This window comes from Pipra filicauda, unplaced genomic scaffold, assembly GCF_003945595.2.
Source record: "Pipra filicauda isolate LSUMZ 115617 unplaced genomic scaffold, ASM394559v2 scaffold410_size627686_pilon, whole genome shotgun sequence".
In the NCBI taxonomy this organism is placed as follows: domain Eukaryota; kingdom Metazoa; phylum Chordata; class Aves; order Passeriformes; family Pipridae; genus Pipra; species Pipra filicauda.
Genome location: NW_024104544.1, coordinates 608,316 through 627,684, shown reverse-complemented (window position 1 = coordinate 627,684; position 19,369 = coordinate 608,316). Strand labels below are relative to the sequence as shown.

The window sequence follows — 19,369 nt, the reverse complement described above, 5'->3', positions numbered from 1 at the left end:
GGCTGCAAAAGAGCTTTGAAGGATGGCAAAACCTTCTCCTGCAAGTGTAGTAGTAGGTTCCCATCTCAGTCAAAAAAACTGTTGAACAGTAATACTCGAGAACAAGACCAACCTCCCTTTTGTGTTTATATCCATTTCAGATTTCAGTCATCGCTAATACTGTTGGAAGGAGCTTCTGTCCTGTTATCCAGCATGGGTAAAAGTGCAAAATTCCATTGGAAAGGCACAGTTAGTTGAATGCTCTTGAGAGCAAGGACAGCTTTTCTAATAAAGTAAGGTTTACTGTCATTATATGTGAATGAAAATGGTACAGAATAGACACCTAATAGACTTTACAGTGCCTTGGTTCACTTCAGAAGGTTGAAGATGCACACAACCTGCCTGTTCTATAGGGGCTGGTCAGCATGAAACTCAAAGAACAGTCACTTGTGTAAACTCTGTGCAAGAACATGAAGCTTTATTTATGAGAAAAGCACGAGGTGACAGAATGTCTGTCTTCAGAAGGAGACCAATATGATCCTTCAGCATAAACACTCAAAACTGTCCCACTGCGTCAGAGGTGAAGAAAAAAGGATCTAGAACATCGTCCACTTCTGTAATTCTTTACCTCAGGTCAACCCATTAAATTCCTTGGTAGAGAAGGTCGTATTTAGGAATGTTATTGGGATCAATAGGACTTCTCACAATGAGCTTTCCACGCATTGCTCCACGGTAGATCACTTCAATCAGATCTATAAAGTCTTGCTTTGTTTTGAAGCTTCCTACAAATTTGGTATGATCTGGAGACCTAAATATAACCATAAGATAAAGGTAGAATTATAATGTTAAAATGTTCAAAGCAAAAACACCTAAAGATGTGAAAATATGTATGATGACATGAGGGGTTCTGATCTGGTCATGCTGAAAGAATGAACACCCTGTAATGGCACAACCAAGCCAGGAATATACTGGGACCTCCAAAGCTCAAACAGGTCCTCAAACAGGTCTCATCTCAGACTTTAACCATTTTTTTACTATTTTTGCAGAGTCAGGCCTATTTGACAGTCAACACCCACTTACTGCATCAGAGCATATTTCAAAATGCTTCTCTATTTTAGTTTCTTCTGGCTTCCCACAGAGTTCTCAGTGCAGATGCTGGTAACGACATTATAGGTTTTACGCGTTCCCTTCCCATGGTAACAGAGAAAGACTGATTGTTCTTACAAACATAACAGAGAATGCCAGGTAGGATGACTCACCCATAATCAACCTTTATGTGTTGTCCATTGAAGAAAAACACAGTAGATGGAATGTAACTGATGTCAAAATACTGGGTGTACACTGGGACCTTGTTCACATCCACCAGGTAAATGACTGCCATTTTACTTAGGTCATGAGCTGTTTTTGCAAGCTGAAAAGAGTGAGAAAAGTGCATGACAAATGGACTGAGACACAAGAGGAAAAGAGGCTGGCAAGCTTGATAAGCCCATTTCTCTTATGTCTTATCAGTTTAAGCAGGGCTAGAATATCATGTCTTGTCTACCTCAAACACTTTTTACACCCAATACAATAATAACACAAACATTTACTTGCTTTTCAAACCTTTTTATGAATATAGTATAATTTCATTCTACATTTAATTGTCAACAAGTTTATCATGAGGCACCATACTAGCCAAAAGCAACATATGATATTCCCCTGTATGCAACAGCTGTATTTGTGGAGTTCATAAAAAAAAAAAAAAAAGAAATTACTCTTACAATATCATCGAGCTGCAGACAAACAGCATCACTATCTCTTCCAAAACGGAGAACCAAAACCTTCTCAGCCACACCTTTTATTGCCTGATCCACTTCCCTCTTCGAGGTCAGTTTGGGCAGCAGAAAACTCATCACGACAGATCACCGCTTCCAGTTAAATCCCCACCTGACAGCTGTTTGTGGGTGTTTGGCGGAAACAACAGAAAACCAGAACAAGCCACCATCAAACAACAACAACAACCACCTGGGACAAATAATCGAAACTCTCCTCGGTATTAAATAAAAAAATTTGGGGAAAAAAAAAAAGAGAGAGAGACTGGGGAGAGAGGGGGAGAGAGAGGAGGCAGACAAGGAGAGAGGAAGAGAAATCACAGACCACCACGCCGAGCTGACAAACCCCTCGGGTCCCAGCGTTTGCCTCACGCCCCAGTCCCAGACCAGCCTGGCGGCGGGGCCAGACCCTGCCCCGCATCAAGACCCCACCGCACCCCCGGGACGGAACACGGAAAAGCTGGGATCACCGCACGCCGCAGGCCCCGCCGTGGGGACGAAGGGAGCCCGGAACGGTGGGCGCGCAGCTGCGGAGCACGGCGGAAGGCCAGGGGCACGGCACCGCGATCGGGCCGGGCCCGCCGGGCGCAGGCGCAGCGGCGCCGCGAGGTGAGCCCGGTTGGCGGCGTGGCCGGAGCGGCCCCGGCGCCCACGGTGACCGCCGGGGTCTGCGTGGTCTGCCCCGACGGAGCTCGGGCGGGGGGGAGCGCGGCCGGAGCTCGGGCAGGTGTTTCTCGGTGCCCCGGAGGCCGCGGTGCCCGTGGGTCCCGCCCAGCGTGGGGAGGGCGCGCCGGTGTTCTGGAGAGGGGAGAGGGCACAGCTGGGTCTGGAGGGTGACCTGGCGTGGGTGATCGCTCGGGTGATCGTGGCCGGTTTAGGAGTTGTTCAGCAGCGGGCCGTGCTGCTCTGGAAGAGCCGCATGACTGCGTGCCCTGGCCTGGTGTGTCCCCCTACGGGCAGCCTCGTTAATGTGAATAAACATCTAAAGAAAGGGTTCCAAGAGGACGGAGCCAGGCTCTGCTCGGTGATGCCAAGTAATAGGACAAAAGGCATTGGGCAGAAATTGATGCACAGGAAGTTCCTCTTGGATATGAGGAGGAACTTCTTTACTGGGTGAGTGACAGCGCGCTGGAACAGGTTGCCCAGAGGAGGTGTGGAGTGTCCCTCACTGGAGATACTCCAGAACTATCCGGACACAATCCTGTGCCACGTGCTCTGGGATGACCCTGCCTGAGCAGGGAGGTTGGACCACATGACCCACAGTGGTCCCTTCCAACCTGTCCCAGACTGTGATTCCGTGTGTGGGCAGCTGTGCTGGGGAAGTAAGAAGAGTTATTCAGTCTCTGAAGTATCAGTAAAGGGCTTTTCTGTGCCTGAGATTAGTTATGGTGAAGCTAAAAAAGAAAAAAAAAATTTATGTGTTACAAATCTTAAGTTCTTCAAAGAGGTTTAGATTGAATCTTGCAGTAATGATGTTAGTGTGAATGTCGGACACACTGGAAGGTAACTTGGCTCTATCAAAAGCTGTCACCAAGTGTTCTGATTGTGTAAATCTGGTGTTTAAATATTGATTTAATTGAAGCTCCAGTAATATAAGTTAATTGAGGAACTTATCCCTTGATTTCTCCAAGCTAGACAAAATACTTCTTTGATTATTATTTTTGCCATTAGGTTTAATGGTGAAATGTAAAATTAGGAACACCTCTATAGTAACACTTCTCAACTTTCACATTGTTAGGTTGTTTGTTTGTTTTTGTTCCTTTTATCTTAAGAACAGTAGTAAATGAGAAGTTGGTCACCAGTTTGACCAGTTAGTGTATAGTAAAAGCAGGTCAGGTTATGTCACATTTCTTAATACACAGCTCTTTCTGTGCCTCATCTGAGCAGGTACATATATATAACCCCAAAATTAGATTTAACTTGTTCTTCTGTACATCAAATTATTTTTAGGTTATTAGGGAGATCATGAATTTTGTTTTCAAAATTTTGAGCTAATTTTAGTTTTGATCAAATCATGTTTTCTCAAGCATTGAAACTTCACTGATTTTAATTCTGTAGTGTGCATAGGGCAAAGAAAATATTAAACAGTCTTGGGTGTTTTTTTTCTGCAGACCTTTCGCATTTAAATACAAATATGAAATTAATGGGGCTGTAGGGTTTATCTCCTTAGCTTTATGTGCCAATACCAACTTAATGGGCAGTTTAGTAAAAAGAAAAAAGATGGCCCTTTCATATGCTGGTTGCTTATTCTTCCATTTCTTCTTTCTCTTTTCACAGCATAGATAAATTTGGTGTATAAAAATATTTCTGGTGTCCATGCAGCATTTCACTGACTTAGGTTGAAAAGGCTCCTACTCATCATATGATACAGAAAACCTGGTACAGATCTTGGACAGTACTTGGAGGTTGTTTGACCACATTTTGAATTGCAGTAAGTATAGCTTTTTTAAGCAGTGGTGTCATACATACTGTTTTTATTTAGGAAACAGTAAAAAAAGTAACAGTGGAAATAGGAATTTCTAGTATTCTCCAAGAATTAAGCTATTGTCTGTGTTACTAAGAATAAAAATTAGTGCGTGTTTTCTTTGTGAATTCTGACGAGTTGTTTTTCCTTCTGTTGGTGTTTTGCAGATAAGTGTTTGAACACAGTGCATGTCTAAGTATGCAGTCTGCTAATATGCTTCTGAAAAAAATAGTAAGAAGTTCTGTCCTTCCAGTTGCTGCACAACATGGGATGAAAAGGGATTTGTTTCCACTCAGTAGAACTCTGAGTTTATCACTTTGTCTGAAGCAGGACAACTCATGCAAACCCTCAGAAAAACTAGATTTAGATGCATGGAAGAAGGTAATGAAGTCTGGGTTGCAAGAAGAGGTCAGTGAGACGGTCTCTGAGCCTCAGGAGCTTTCCAGTTTGGCTGCTGCACGTGAGACTTTGGAGATGTGGAGACTAGCTGGCAAATTAGTTCCAGAAAATGTCAGTGAAGAACAGCTAAAAACGTTTATGGAGTGTCCTTCCAAGTCAGCCAAAAAGAAGTATTTAAAGTTTTTGTATCTCAAAGAACTTTACAAGAAAAATGACAAAAGAAAGATGGAAGAGAAAAGGGAAAGGAAGCTGGAACCACAAGAGCAAACTTCAAAAATGGATGAAACCAAAAAGAGTCCGTTTTTATCTTTGTGGGCCAGCACTATGGATAAAGCCTACAACTGGAGGGCTGCTCAGTCCATGATCTTTGGCCAGCCTCTGATATTTGACATGTCTTACGAAAAAGAAATGTCTGTCCGAGAAGTTGCAAACACAGTGAAACAGCTGGTCCAGAGTGAAGGCTGCAATCGGAGGGCTGTGGATCCATTCCACATCCACTTCTGTAACTTCAAGGATGATAGCCTCTATCATAGGGAATTTCTTAAGCATTATAAAGAGGCATGGGGCAAGCTGCTTATCACTGTGACAGAGCAGTGCTACACAGAAGTCTTTCCAAAGGATAAGCTCATCTATCTGACAGCTGACTCTCCCAAAGTGATGAAAACATTTGATCACGATAAAATCTATATTGTCGGGTCGATGGTTGACAAGAGCATAAAAACAGGAGTCTCTTTAGCACGGGCGAAGCGACTGGGATTGGAAACTGCAGCCCTTCCGCTGGATAAATACTTGCTTTGGAATACTGGTGGCAAAAATCTTACACTGGATCAAATGATGAATATTTTATTAACCTTGAAAGATACTGCCGACTGGAAGAAGGCTCTAGAGTTTGTTCCAAAAAGGAAATATCGTGGCTTTGTAACCAAGCCTGTAAGTGAACTGAAAAAAACCTTAGACCTGGTGAACACGCTTAAACTTGGAAAGAGACAGGAAGAAGTACAAAAGCAATTTGCCAAGAACTACCCTAAGAAGTATAAACTAAAGCAAAAGTAGAGTGATGGAAAAGAGAATGACTTTTTTTTTTTTTACAGGCAAACTGTGCCCTTTAATGCTCCAGTTTCTTGGGACATTTAAAACTCTGTTCAGCTCTTTATCTCAAAACATGTCTTTGTTGCTTAAGTTTGAAATGACTGCTGTTAGGGTTGCCTTTTTTTTTTTAATTACCTTAGTAGTCCAGCTGTTTAAATTTATGCACACATTATTGAAATTATGTAAGAGAAATGAGATAATATGTTCTAAAAAAATTACTCTGCACAAAGAATATCAGTCCGTTCTGTTGAACCATGCTGGGACAAGGGTGATTGTAACTGAATGCAAAGGTCATTCTTCAGAGAACACCTCCCTGCTTTCGATTTGCAGTGGTTGGAGGCTGTCTATAGTTTTATGCTAAAAGATTACGAAGATGAAGTAGAAGAGACCTCCCCATTACTTCCTGGATCTTCTTTTAGTGTGCAGATGCATTGACTTTTGGATGCTGAACTAAAAACAAATGGGAAAAACCTTGCTTGAGTTTGTGGAGCTGCCCATTTTATTTCTAGATGTTCTGTCTGGCACAGATCAAGTCCCTGTTTGAAAGGAATAAATCAAATTTCTTGACCGTGCAAAAAAAATAAAAAGCTTTTATCCCCAAGTGCCTGTGTTTTCAGGCCATGTAATGTAAATTTCCCACAGTGCTGGAACTTTTGAGGTGATAAAATGTCCTATTAGTATTTCAGGAGGAGAGACCCTTCTGTCTGGAGCACAAGAAGGGTTTTAAGGGGTGCTTAAATTGTTAATTTAGTCAACTACCCTGATGCTTGAAGTCAGTGATGGCAGGTGGTGAGTTTGGTCCTGAAAATGAAAAAAACTAGGAGAGGGGAGTATAATTTCACAGAGTAGACTTCAAATATACCAGGGGTTGGTGGTGTGCACTCCCTGTCTCACCTCTTGGTACACATCGTTTTGAGGGGGGAAAGCAGAAGATTCTCTACTCCAATACTGCCTCTCACTGCCTGTGAGGCACAGGAGTCTCCAGGCATGGATAACCCCTGGCTCATGGAAAGACCTGGTTCCTTTCAGCTGTCTATGGTTGGGCAGTACACAAAGCTTCACCCTAGGGTGGTGTTTCAGGTGCTGCTTGAGAGCTGTCCTCAGCTCCTATGAAGCCCTCAGGTGCAAGGACGGGCTGTGTGAGTGTCTGTGCCACACTTGGGCAGCCCCTTTTTCTTCACAGGAGGAAGAGACAACATGGAGCTGCTGCGTGTCATAGAATGATGGAATGGTTTGGGTTGGAAGGGGCCTTAAAGAAGTTCCAAAACCCCGCTGCGGGCTGGGTACCATGACCCTCCTGTCATTTGCTGTTTGCCATACAGCCTCCTCTGTGACTGGTTTGCACACTGGGGAGGGGAAATGGTGTCACTGCTCACTTGAGCTCGTGTTACAGTCACAGAATCACAGAACGGGTCAGGTTGGGAGGGATCACCGTGGGTCATCTGGTCCAACCTCCCTGCTCAAGCAGGGTCATCCTAGAGCACGTGGCACAGGATTGTGTCCTGATGATTCTTGAATATCTGCGGTGAGGGAGACTCCACACCTTCTCAGGGCAATGTCCCAGTGCACACTCAGGCGCACAGTAAAGGAGTTTTTCCTTAAGTTGAGCTGGAACTTCCTGTGCCTCAGTTTCTGCCCGTTGCCTCCTGTCCTACTGCTTGGCACCGCCGAGCAGAGCCTGGCTCCATCCTCTTGGCACTTCCCGCCCCCGCTGCCCATAGATCCTCATACACCCCGATGAGGTAACGAGGTCACGATATTGGTGAAACACGGACCGTAATCGCTAAACCACGCGCGGCGGGGAGGGCGCGCCGGTCAGCGCGGCAGCGGCCGCGATTCCTCCACACGCCTGTGACGCGGCGGCTCAGCTGGCGGTGCCGGGGGCTGGCGCTCCCGGTGAGGGATGGGAAGGGGAGGGGACCGGTGCCCATCTGCGCCCGCCGGGCCGTCCCCGCGCGCCGCAGGGGCGGGGCCCCGCGGAGGGGCGGGGCCGGCGCGTGGCGCGTGCGCGGCGCGGGAGGCGGCGGAGGCGGGGGAAAATGGCGGACGGCAGAGCCGAGGGGGAGAAGGCGAAGCGGCCGCAGCCCGCAGGAGGTGAACATGTAGCGCCTCTCGCCGCGGAGCTGTGGGGTGGGAATGGGGTCCGCGCTGGTCCCGCAGGGGTGGGGAGGGCCCAGGAGTGCCTCCCCCGGCCGGGCGGGCCCGGGCCGGGCCGTGTGATGCCCGGCCCTGCGGGGAGAGGGGGCGGCCCGGGCCTGAGGGGGCTGCGCTGGAGGATAGGCCGAGTCTGGGCCTGCTGTCCTCAGCCTTACAGGCACTTTTGTAAAACTGTGACATCTTCTCCACGCAAATGTGCTATTTCTCTCTGTTAAAAATACGCGGGATACTTATGCTGTGTTTTGAGAGAAATTCGGTTGTTGCTGCCTGCAAGGATGAAGACAACACCTTAAAGCTTTACTTTTAGCAGCCGCGGTACCTTTTTTACATATGAGTACAGTGAATATTCCTTAATTGCCTTTTTAAGCATCTTGGGTTTTTTTTGCTTGGCAGCAACCTGTAAGTTTATGGTTTGGTTTGATAGTATTTATATTGTGACTGGACAGCCTTGTCTTTTCTGCACTATTCGAAAATTTTTAATGGGATGTTGCTTTTCTTTTTTCTTCCCTTGATTTAAAGTTGAGAGGATAATGTCTTTTCAAACATAAAACTTTTTTTTCCTGGTGTGTTTCTATTTGTGTTGTAGTTGGGTTTTGGTGGGTTTTTTTCAGCTTAAATATATCTGTAAACAGAGGGCATTTGTTTGATCTGCTGAAAAATTAAATCAGGCTTGTAAACCAGTTAGGACAGCCTCAACAGTGAATGTTATTTCTGATAATCACTGACATTTGAACAGTAATACTTGATTTTTAGATAGTTCCTTGACTCTTGGTTCTCTGTTGGTTTTTGGTGGGCCTTTGGGTTTGATTTTTTGGGTTTTTTTTGTATTAGTAGTACAGTATCTGGAGAGCATCAGTAATCCTTAGTGCCCTGTGTGCTGTTTGGTGTGCTGCAACATGGTCTTAATGAGTTATGGTACCTTGGCCCTAAGGAAGAATAGTTAGCTCTTGATGATTTTTGAAAGCAGTTTGGAATCTTTAGCCTTTGCCAGGGTTAGTGGGGTTTATCTTAGAATTAACTTAGTTGTGTCTGGTTTGTTCCCACCTCCACCAGTGGTCGCACTCCTGGAGACAAGAGATCCTGGAATGCTGTGCAGCTGGCACTGTCAGTCTTGTCACTGCAACCACCTGGAGAGTGGAAGTTGTGCACTCGTGTGGTTTGTTACACATGAGTAAAACTCCTCTGTGCAGTAGGACAGCTTTTTATTTCTGTGATCCACAAAAACAGCACCGATCAGTCTAGTTTTGGAAATAGTGCTAGTGCTTTCTGTAGGTGAAGTGTGATCTCCTTGATATCTCTAGGAAATAGTAAAGAAACCTTAATGTTTTGGAATATATATATATATATATGCATGCATTGGCATGGGAGAGACCTGTTTCATGGTTAATATGTGTCTGCATTTCTGTTTTCTGCAGAAATCAAACAGCACAGCAGCTCCTTGCCCACCTTCCCCAATTGTCCTGTGCCCCTTACAGCTCTGCAGTTCATCCTACATCAAGCCTAGTAGAAGTAAAACTCAGAATGCAGTGATAGGAGCTAATTTTGAGAGAGATGCTCCTTAAAATTTGGTGAGAAAACAGATGTGAGTAGCTTGTGTTAGGCTTCACCTTGTGCTTAGCAGTATTTGAGAATTTTCCCTGAAAGAAGTAAGCTTCAGTGTAATTAGCTTCAAGCTAGCACTAGTTTCAGAACCTGGACTGGTCCTGTGTGCCCTGAGATTTGGGCTGCTGTGGATTTTGTATATTATGAAAAAATAGACTTTTAGGCCCATGGTTCCAGCACTTTTAAGGCCAGTGAATCTCCTACCTACCCTTGAGTCACATTCTCTAGTGTACCTAGGCTAGACTTGGAATATTCTGTTTAAAGTAGTTCCATGGACTAGCTGTAAAGACCTTCTAGTCTTGCAGATTGCTGTTTGGTAAACTGTGCTAAGTCAGGTACCAGTACCCAAGGTCACTTGTGTAAATTTTGCTTGTTTCTCTTTCCTCTTTGGTTTTTCACTGTTATATCTATGCTTTCTGGGTCAAATTTCTAGTGAAACTGATTAAAGTTACAAAATATTTTTTGTGATCTGCCATATTTCCAAAGGCGAACAATGAATCTATTTTTGTTTCAATCACTTATCTTGATAGCTGGAAGAGTGGGGTAGAAATGCTGCTGAAATGGTATATTCTGCTGCTTATGATTTGGGAAATAGCAAATACATGTATATAGATGGTGTCCCTAGATTTCCTCTGTCCTGATGTTGTTTGCTGCTTTTTTTTCCTCAGAGCTACAGTATTGTTGACCTCCAGTTCAGACTTTCTTCTCTCCCATTGCTCCATCTTACTTAGTAGCTTTTTGCCATTAGCTTTTTTCCCTGATGGTCTGAACTTGCTGTGCATGGAATGTCCTATTCTCCACTTGATACGATGACGAACTGGTGCTAACTCCAGTTTTTCTTAAACTGTTACTGTGAGCACTTCCCTGTCCATTCCCTAATGTGTTTTGGGTTTTTTTTTTTCCTCCTGCTACTGCAGGGATTTGCTTATTGCAGCAGCAGGCAAGTGTCTTTTTGCTGAAGCATTTACTATGTTCAGTGTGAGTTTTCCAAGGACACCTTTGTCCCTTGGTGTAGCTGAAGAAGCTGATAATGTAGGAATGGAAATGTTACTGGAGTGTTTTTTAATCTGTGGTTCACTGTTCAGCTGCTATGTTTTCCATGACTTTATACAAACCTAGAAAAGGTGAAATATATATATATGTTTTTTTAGTGCTGATTCCTTCCTCAAGCAGAGCTTGGCAGATTTATTACAGATGAGATGCGGACAAGCAGTGACTTGAAAGATGATTGAGACAGCCGGCCTCACTGCAGTCACTCCCATGGTTTTAGAGTTGTGCCAGACAAGCCTAGAGACTGGCATGGACATGATTTTGTAGAAATTTAGTAGAATTAATTTTAACTTAGATTATCTACTCTAGATTTGGAATTGGGATTCCAGTTATCAAAGCTTATCATGGCAACTTAAAACCCTAAAAAGATTTAGTCATCTACATGTAATTTACTACGTGAACTTTGACTTCCATACTAAATAAAAGAGATGGTGCTTCAAGATTGTTTTCCTGGCTCATACAAAAGAAGTTCTTTACCAGTAGTGGAGTGCTTGCAGTTTCTTCTCCTCTTTGTGTTTTGCTGTCCACTAAATGTACGTTGGTGGAAACTGCTGTCACTAAAAACACCTTACCTATTGCACCCAAAGTATAATGCTTTTTGAGGTTGCTGCTCCCATCAATCTGCTCAGTAAAAGTAGCTCATCTTGGTAAGTTGTTTCGACTTCACCAGGACCTGAAGAAGAGGCAGAAAAACCTGTGAAAACTAAGACTGTTTCTTCCAGTAATGGAGGAGAAAGTTCGAGTCGCAGCGCAGAGAAACGGGCAGCTAATGAAGAAGCCGAAGACTTCACCACAAAGCCTGCTCCTGCCAAAATGTCCAAGTTTGGATTTTCCATAGGCAGTCAGACAACAAAGAAGGCATCTGCAATATCCATCAAACTAGGAGCAAATGTAAGTTGCCCAAGGGCTTTTAATTTTAGGGAAACTGAGGCAAAAAGGGTAGCACTTTGGGAAGGCTTCCTCACAAAGGGAAACCTTGAATTCCATGAGGGTAACTTGGATAAAGTTTAAACAGGCATTGCAGGGCCAACTAGTTGTGCATGTGTAAGTACTTCAGGGTGATTAATAACAGGTCAGTTGTCTTAGGAAGCAAAAGACTTGATTGAAATGAACTGTTGATCTTTGAACATAGAGAATAATTTCATAATGAGATTTGATAAGTCTGGAATAATTTCCTGAGGGAAATGAGCAGACTTGTTAAACTGCTCAGGCTACTTTGAAATGAGTGCTGGGAACCTCATGCTATAGGATGCTTAAAGCTGCAAGAAAGCATCTCTTAGATGGCTTAATAGGTTGCCTTCCACTCCAAAGATCTTATTCTGGATGGGGAAGTACAGTTGATTTTTCATGACTTTGCCTGTGCTTTGCAAGGTCAGTATGATTCATTTGTACTTTATGCAAGACACGAGGCTTCGTTACATAGGTTGCTAGGAATTCTGATGCCCTTTATTGTCCGGTACAAGGTATCCTTGTGCTTGTTTAGATGTGAATCTGATGAGTCTCTTTACTTCAAAAGCAGTCCTCTATAGCTTGGGGAAGGACAAGCCTGGCACTGCCTCTCCATCTAATACAGTTCATTTACGTTTCCTGCCTACCACTGTGATGGATACATTATAAATCCTTGTCTGCATTAAATTCAAACTGTAATCATGAAAGGCTTGCACCTGCAGTGCCAGCATTCTACAGATCTGCAAAAGATTAAAAGAGTGCTCTGTTACTTTGAGATGGGAGATGTGGGCTGGCAGCGTTCTAGGGTATGAATGCAATCAGGTCAGCTCAGGCTGAGGAAGAATTGACAGAGCTGCCTTCTCTGAGCCACCAGCATGCTTCAGTTTCTTAGGTCAGAAGATGCTTGCAGTGGCAATAAATTGGGCTCAGGATTTCTGGCTCACTGCATTTAGTGGGTGACTGACAGTGCACCAGATGGGACAGTGCTGAAACTTATCCTGTTTCTTTCCAGTCATTTTTAGTCCCTTAGAACATTACCCATTCCTGCGGAGCAGATGCTTTAAATATGGTACGGTGTTTACTGTTGTACACTGTCAGTAAAGAACAGCTGTAGACAGTTGCATAAGGACTCTGCTGCAGTATCAGCTTCTATGAGTATATCTTAAATAATCACCAATAAAGTAAAAATGGAGAAAGCACTGTATGTGATTGGTTTAGATAATTGGTAGTACTATAGAAGCAAACTGTTACTGGTGACTTGGCTCTTAGTGGTGTCAAAACAACTTTTGGTACCGCTGTTGTATTACTTGTAACAGTTGTGAGTTTGGCAGCTTCCTACACTTTTAAATGGAGGAAGGTTTTTATTGGAAATAAAAATAATACTTTTCAAAGGAGCTTTATATTAATTGGCCTGTGTGATACACACTGATGCTCATTTGAAAGTATCGAATTAAGCCAAAAAGCTGTTATATTGTTAAAATACCGGAGAATAAACATATTCATCTTTCTGACATTGATGGATAAGAATACTCCAAAAGAATAATGGAAACAGTGACATAGTAAAATTTTGAATACCACAACTTACCCAGGATCTTTTTAATTGTTCATGTCATGCACCAGTGGCTGAGTAGCCTTGCAGTGTGCTGGAAAGTTAAGACCTCCTTGTGGGGAGCTGTAATATGAGAGGGCTGAGCTTGCTCAGAGTGTATCATACTTAAACAAGCAGTCATTTTTCCTTTTTTGTTAGAGAAACCTTTATGTGCTTGATTCAAAGAAAAACTTTTCCCCCTGATTGCCCATTTCAGTGAAGATGTTTGACTTCATTTACCAAAATATTTTAAAGGTCAAGGGTAGATTTTTTGAGTTAGTAGACTTACTTTACTTGTTTATTTGGTCTTTTTCAGAAGCCTAAAGAGCCTGTTCCAACCCTGGCTCCAAAAACCCTTTCTGTAGCAGCAGCTTTCAATGAAGATGAAGATGTGAGTAATAAGCCAGTGATCAACACAAAATACCATTGGTGTGGGAGGCAGAGAGAGTGGGTTCTTTAAAGTTTTCTACATAAATGTCAGGAATTTTCAGCCCAGAAACATCTCTCTTGTTTCTGCTTAAGAATGTACAACTTTGTAGCTCTGTGTTGGTTCAAGAAGTCATTAAAGTGCTGATAACTTTTACCTGAAAATGAGATGCACTATATAATTTGAATTAAGGATTGCTTTTTCTGGGCTTAATAAAGGGGAGGTGAAGGAAAGTTGTGCTTCTGGTTTGCTAAATATCTTGTCATGTCATAGATATCTTGCTCCTTCTTACACAGAGGTCAACAAAGGAATTTGTATTTCGGTCTATAACCTTGTAGAACCTCTGTTCTGTCCCAAGTCTCTTTGCTTTCCTGTGGGGCTGGAGTCCATCCTTTATCTTGTCAGGCATTTGAAATGTTCAAAGGCAAGTGCCCAGCCATGCTCTAACCTCCTTTCTCTCTGCAGAGTGAACCAGAAGAAATGCCTCCAGAAGCCAAGATGCGCATGAAGAACATTGGAAGGTAGGTCAGCTTTTAACTGTGGTTTGGAGAGAGGTGAGTGTGTGAGAATGACACTGACCTCCTCCAGCACAGGTCAGATCTTGCAGATGTCTTAGAAATACAGGAAGATAGAATGGGCTCAGAAATTTTTCTTTCCCGGAAAATTTTCAAGTGTTGTGTCTGTAGGTTAAAAGTAGTACATTTACATTTGAACTTTGAATCTTATTTGCCGCCTTTGTGATGAAGAAATTGATTCTGCATTAAATAGAAGCTTGTTCTCTTCTTGGAAAGGTAATGGGTGGGAGTTCCTGCTTGCCACTATGTATCTTTCTGGTTCTCCATTTTGTAAATTGCCTTGAAGTAGGGCAGTCTGGTGAGGTTTTTTAACTTCTGTACAAGGGGAAGATGCGAATCATCTCTTTCAGAAAGAAAAAAAAATTGTTTATTTAAACAAATATATGTAGTTCTTCTGCTTGCTACAGATTTGAGTAGAGGGCCAATCCTAAAATTAATAGGGACCTTTTCAGAGTAGGCTTTGCTTAAATTAGGGATGAATTTTAGGAATATGTGTTTTAAAGGTGTTTATCACGATAGACTGCTTTTAAAGTTAATCCATCTGGAGGTTTTCTAGTTTCGTGGGGGTTTTTGTCTCCAGTAGCAAATTTGGATCCTCAGTTTTTTAATCCTTGCAAAGAATTCTTCACAGCTGCAGCAGTTACTGCCACTCCCACCTCCTGCTGCCCCATCTCATTGCTCTGTTTTGAGATGCTGTGGAGAGATCAGTTCTGTGGCCAATTTGCCGTTGCTGATAGTGAGGACTCCTGATGTAACAGAAAGAAACGTGTGGTAGTTTCTGGCAGCAGATTGGACTTGAAATTGGTGTTTTCAGTGTCACATTGCACAGACTGCTGTAGTTGAGCTGACTTTCTTAACTGTTCTTGTTTTACTTTTTCACAGGGATACACCAACTTCAGCAGGACCAAATTCCTTCAATAAAGGAAAGCATGGATTTTCTGACAACCAGAAGCTATGGGAACGAAATATAAAATCTCATCTTGGAAATGTCCATGACCAAGAAAATAACTAAATGATGTGGATTACAAGTTGGGTGTTTGGGGGGAGGGGAGGGTGTAACGTTAAAGGAACAGTTTCCTTTTTTAAGAATGGTATGAGACTATCTTTGGAGCCACTTTTTTAAGATTTTGAGTGGTACACTAATGAATTAGTTTGAAATTAGAGGTAATTTATGTTTTCTATACAGATTTCAAGGCATTTGCTAATTTTGTAGTTCATGTGATGAGTTTCAAAAGGTTACAGATAATAAAGAAATTGGAGTGGTACCTTTTTAAGAATTTTCTTTTTGGTCAGTGATTAAATAAGGTGGATGAAAAAGGTTACTGTCTCTTTAATCAGGTTAAAATTGAATGCCCGTGCATTCTCACTTCTGGCTCCCTCTTCATAACAGGAGAAACAGTTGACTTCTAGGAATTCTGCTAAAGAGAGAGCATTGTTTTGTGCTAGAAGTGTTACTGGACTATTAATTTGAATATAATCTACACAGGAAATAAGAACCTGGATTTTTTTTCTCCCTGCAGTCAACTTTTTGTTAAGTCTCCGCAAAGTAGGAATTATTTGCTCTGAGTGGCTCTGGTAACTTAGTTCTAATTTTGTTTTAAACTTCATGTAGGATGTGTAACCTTCTGTGGCCTGTTTCATCCTAAGGAAATGGGCCTTGTCTGTATATTAGATACAGTCTGTAAAGAATATTCACTACAAAGGTAAATGAGTATTTTCAGTGTGCTCCTCTTAAATCATTAGCCTTGAGTAGTGCTTGTTAGCATTTCCTAGTGGTACACGAAAGCCACCACCAAAAATACAAGCTAATGTACATTAAGCTTCACATTTGGTTGAAATATTTTTCTTTACTATGCCTAGAAGGAATAAAAGCCACACCAAAAATCAGTAACTCACTGCTTAAGTATGAAAAATCCAAGATGCACTTTCCCTGTCTTGCCATTTAAAACAAAATGCCTTGATGCTATGACCTCAGTGGACACTATCAGGTCAAAGAATGCTCTGTCTGCAGTTCTAATGCTTCTAACAAGTGTCAACTTCAGAAATAAAACTTGACCTTTTCCTGCCTGTCTGCCTTTTGCAGTGATTTTCAGCCATGACATTAGTCTGGTCAGTTTAATTTCCTGGCTTTCATACTGCAGAACAGTGCTGTAGGATTTTAGTAATGACTGTCTAAATTTTAGTCTAATCTAGATTGCTTATTTTTAAAACATTGTACTATCAGAACTGGTTAAACAAATTTATCGACAGCAACACCACCACCTACGTTCCCCCTACCCCAAACAAACATAAGGGTTTTTTTTAAACTCAAATACCTGATAGTGTCAACCCCTAAATTAATTTCAGCCAGGAACTGGTTGTAGAATTCAGTATACAAATTGCTTTTATCTTGCCTCTAAAACCTTCGTACTGAAGTTGAACCTGCAAGTGCAGAAAGGAGAGTGCATCTTGAAGTGTATTTTTTTATTATTATTATTATTATTATTATTATTTTAGGAAAGCTCTGACCACTTAGACTTTTGAGTTTGTAAGTTCTAAAAAATATTTTTTTGTATTTTTGTATTGTATGTGTAATCTTTTTTCTTTTGAAGTCTGATGCAGTTGAATACCTGTAACTGTTTTCTTTAAAAGCCTTGTTATAAACGTAACATAAAAATGTATACATTATTTTTTTTTTCCATAGCAGAAATACTTGGTTTTTTAAAACAAAACACACTTTCAAAACTGACTTTCAGGACTTCCAAAACAGATTTGGGCATTACTGGAACTAGGCAAGGCAAACTTTTCACTTATTTTCATCACATGTGGTTATGTTTGTTGAAATAAATCCCTTTAAGATAGTGGTAATTCATAGTGAACAGCTATTTTCTCGTGCTCCTTAGTAGTTGCTCCATATTACGTTGATCACTTGTATTAGGAAAAAAGCAAAACAGAATTTTGAATAAGAAGATAGCTTGGAGATCTGGTAATTTTTTAGTTGACATACCACCACTGTCTTCCACATCTTGGGCTCAAGTAGACACTCATATCCAGAGTTTCCTTGTACTTCAAAATCATTTAGGAAATTGCCAAGCAGAAGAGCAGACACACTAGGAAATACCTTCCATGCCAGTGAGAGAACAAAAGTTATATTTATCTATCTTACTCCTATGGTCAGTAAATAATTATAGACTGGGGGAGACTGCAGAAGCTTCTAAAGCTCAGTGATCCTGCCTCACCTGATGCAAGTGTTCTCTTCCTGATGCTTCATGGAAGAGAATTGATCAAGGTGGCCTCAGTCCCTGCAGGACTTAGTGCCGGACAAGCTGGATCTTGTAGCTACGAGGTGTCTGCTGGTGTTTAATGTCTGATACTTGAAAGAACAAACTGACTGACCTGAAAGGCAGATGTTACCTAGGAATTCACTTGAAGCTGTGGGCTCTTGTTAGAATATTAGAATAGTCATGGTCTTTGTGTGCAGAGAGCCTCTTTTTTTTTTTTTCTAAGAATGTTCAAGAATCCTGAAACTCCTGGTAAACTATCTGATTTAGCTGTCTTTAAGTGCTTCCAGGAGGTGTGCTGAGACCATTAATTTCTTAGAATAGCAAGGTATGTATAGCTGTCAGTGGTTGAAATGTCTGTCCATCTAACTTGTGTAGTTTTATCTCAGAAGGCTTATGCTTGCTTAGCAGGAATTAGCACCTGAGCAGCCTGCAGAACATTGAAGACATGAGGTGATGTGAGGAGTTACCTGGTAACCTCCCCTGTGCTACCCTTCAGCTGGGCTGTTTTGGGCCTGCTGGGTTGTAAATGAATCCAAACTCATCTAATGCTAACTATATTAAAATAATAAAAAAAAAAAGAACCCAAAGAAAAAGAACCAAAACAAACAAAAAAAGCCAACCCCCCCCCCCCCCAAAACCCAACCCCAGAACAGTGCAGTGTACTACTGCTGGCAGTGTTTCAGGCTTGACTAATTTCACTCCTTAGAGTGTGGGAGGTGCACTGTCCAGATTCTCAGAATCAAGATTTTAGAAGGAAGAAGTCCCAGCCAGTGTGTCTCTAAGGTGCCATTTCTCAGGCTTGTGCCATGTCAGGGATGGCCAGTCACAGGATACCCTGACCTTCAGCAAAACCAACTCTGTGTCCCACCGTGAGCGTCACGGCAGCAGCCACAGCTGCTGCCAGATGTGCTGTGCTCCATCTGTGTGTCTGCCAGGTTTGCAGAGCACCCCTTGACAGAGCACCCTGTGCTGAGCTCTGTGTGCTGGCTGTGGCTTTACCAAAGTTTGCTTTGTGAAGAGACTTGGAGGAAAAGTCAGCTTTTGAGAAAAGGGCAGTCTCTGCGTCCTGAAGAGGCAGATGGGTTTTAAACTATTGGAAATCACTGGTGTAAGTACAACTGTCTAGAGTAAGGTGAGACACATCTGTTTGGAGAAGCAGCAGTTTTAAGAAGGCTTTTTTTCTCTGTAGTTAGCAGCTCTAAAGGCTGTTCTGCAAAAAGGTTGGGGTTTTTTGAATTCATTATAAAATTACAAACTGAGGAATGCTGAGCAGTCCTGCCCTTAAGCTACAAAAGGGAAGGTAATGTTCTAAAGCCACAATAATTTGTTGTCTAGTTCCTCTGGCAAGAGATGGAAGAACACCATAAATATGGGACAATTAACAATTTGCCTTTTACTGTATCCTGTAAACATTCCTTATTTCTTCTGGTTTTATTAATGAAGGGATCTCCTACTGTTCTGTAATTTTGAAATACTGGCATCTTATATAGTGCTTACCTAGGAAAGCTGCTAGTTTCTAATAATGTGGAGCCACTGCCTCAGAGGAGAAGTGTAGTTATCCATGGAATTAAAAGCATAAAACATGAACCGTTACCCTTAAACTCTGGATATAGCATGTTCAGTTTCTGTTTATGAACTTCATTTAACAGTCTGCAGTGGGGGGAGGCCGAGCAAGATTTAGTCACCAGAGCAAATATTTAGACTGCAGCACACGCCTTTTTGAGGTCTGGACACTTCCAAGCCAGCTGCCTTCAGGCTGGGCAGAGAGGAGGGAGGACTGGCAGTGAGGTCTTACAAACATCTGCTAAGCTTGTGGTGTAGTTCATAAATCTGGTTTTTGGGATTGGATTTCCTGATGTGACAAATGCACAAATGGAGCAAGAGCTCCACTGAAACTTGAAGTCATGAGCGTATGTTGATGTTTTCCTGGCAGCACAAGTTTATTAATGTAAAGGTAATGCAAGTTCTAATAAAAACATCTCTCCTTTTCTCCCCCAGCCTCCCATAATTAGTAAAC

At 42.2% G+C, this 19,369-nt stretch overlaps 3 protein-coding genes across 8 annotated transcripts; 2 read left to right on the top strand and 1 right to left on the bottom strand.

The window, feature by feature from the left end:
• Window positions 1-429: 429 nt before the first annotated feature.
• LOC120324061 (thioredoxin-like protein 4B) lies at window positions 430-2,329 on the bottom strand. Of its 5 annotated transcripts, none has more exons than XM_039385458.1 (4): window positions 2,261-2,329; window positions 1,740-1,912; window positions 1,239-1,390; window positions 430-787 (listed from the first exon to the last, which is right to left on the bottom strand). In XM_039385458.1, the coding sequence occupies exons 2-4, from the start codon at window positions 1,869-1,871 to the stop codon at window positions 622-624; spliced, it is 450 nt and encodes a 149-aa protein (XP_039241392.1). In that variant the 5' UTR covers window positions 1,872-1,912; window positions 2,261-2,329; the 3' UTR covers window positions 430-621. The 5 variants fall into 5 exon arrangements, with proteins under 5 accessions (XP_039241392.1, XP_039241390.1, XP_039241391.1 ...); XM_039385456.1 differs by lacking the exon at window positions 2,261-2,329 and adding an exon at window positions 2,116-2,251; XM_039385457.1 differs by lacking the exon at window positions 2,261-2,329 and adding an exon at window positions 2,137-2,251.
• Window positions 2,330-4,430: 2,101 nt separating this feature from the next.
• Window positions 4,431-6,343, top strand: LOC120324058 (tRNA methyltransferase 10 homolog C-like). Its single transcript, XM_039385452.1, has one exon. The coding sequence runs from the start codon at window positions 4,453-4,455 to the stop codon at window positions 5,704-5,706; it is 1,254 nt and encodes a 417-aa protein (XP_039241386.1). The 5' UTR covers window positions 4,431-4,452; the 3' UTR covers window positions 5,707-6,343.
• A 1,381-nt stretch (window positions 6,344-7,724) lies between these two features.
• LOC120324059 (PEST proteolytic signal containing nuclear protein) lies at window positions 7,725-19,342 on the top strand. 2 transcript variants are annotated; one of them, XM_039385454.1, is made up of 5 exons: window positions 7,725-7,836; window positions 11,274-11,442; window positions 13,404-13,478; window positions 13,980-14,035; window positions 14,972-19,342. In XM_039385454.1, the coding sequence occupies exons 2-5, from the start codon at window positions 11,365-11,367 to the stop codon at window positions 15,099-15,101; spliced, it is 339 nt and encodes a 112-aa protein (XP_039241388.1). In that variant the 5' UTR covers window positions 7,725-7,836; window positions 11,274-11,364; the 3' UTR covers window positions 15,102-19,342. The 2 variants fall into 2 exon arrangements, with proteins under 2 accessions (XP_039241388.1, XP_039241387.1); XM_039385453.1 differs by having other exon boundaries at window positions 7,741-7,836; window positions 11,222-11,442.
• The last annotated feature ends 27 nt before the right edge of the window (window positions 19,343-19,369 follow it).

Excerpts from the sequence above, each read along its gene's own strand:
- LOC120324061 (XM_039385458.1), bottom strand. The coding sequence starts at position 1,871 with ATGAGTTTTCTGCTGCCCAAACTGACCTCGAAGAGGGAAGTGGATCAG. Across the intron at positions 1,391-1,739 it reads GTCTGCAGCTCGATGATATT|CTTGCAAAAACAGCTCATGA; the intron begins GTAAGAGTAATT and ends CACTCTTTTCAG. Across the intron at positions 788-1,238 it reads CACATAAAGGTTGATTATGG|GTCTCCAGATCATACCAAAT; the intron begins GTGAGTCATCCT and ends GGTTATATTTAG.
- LOC120324058 (XM_039385452.1), top strand. The coding sequence starts at position 4,453 with ATGCAGTCTGCTAATATGCTTCTGAAAAAAATAGTAAGAAGTTCTGTC.
- LOC120324059 (XM_039385453.1), top strand. The coding sequence starts at position 7,782 with ATGGCGGACGGCAGAGCCGAGGGGGAGAAGGCGAAGCGGCCGCAGCCC. Across the intron at positions 11,443-13,403 it reads CCATCAAACTAGGAGCAAAT|AAGCCTAAAGAGCCTGTTCC; the intron begins GTAAGTTGCCCA and ends GGTCTTTTTCAG. Across the intron at positions 14,036-14,971 it reads CGCATGAAGAACATTGGAAG|GGATACACCAACTTCAGCAG; the intron begins GTAGGTCAGCTT and ends ACTTTTTCACAG.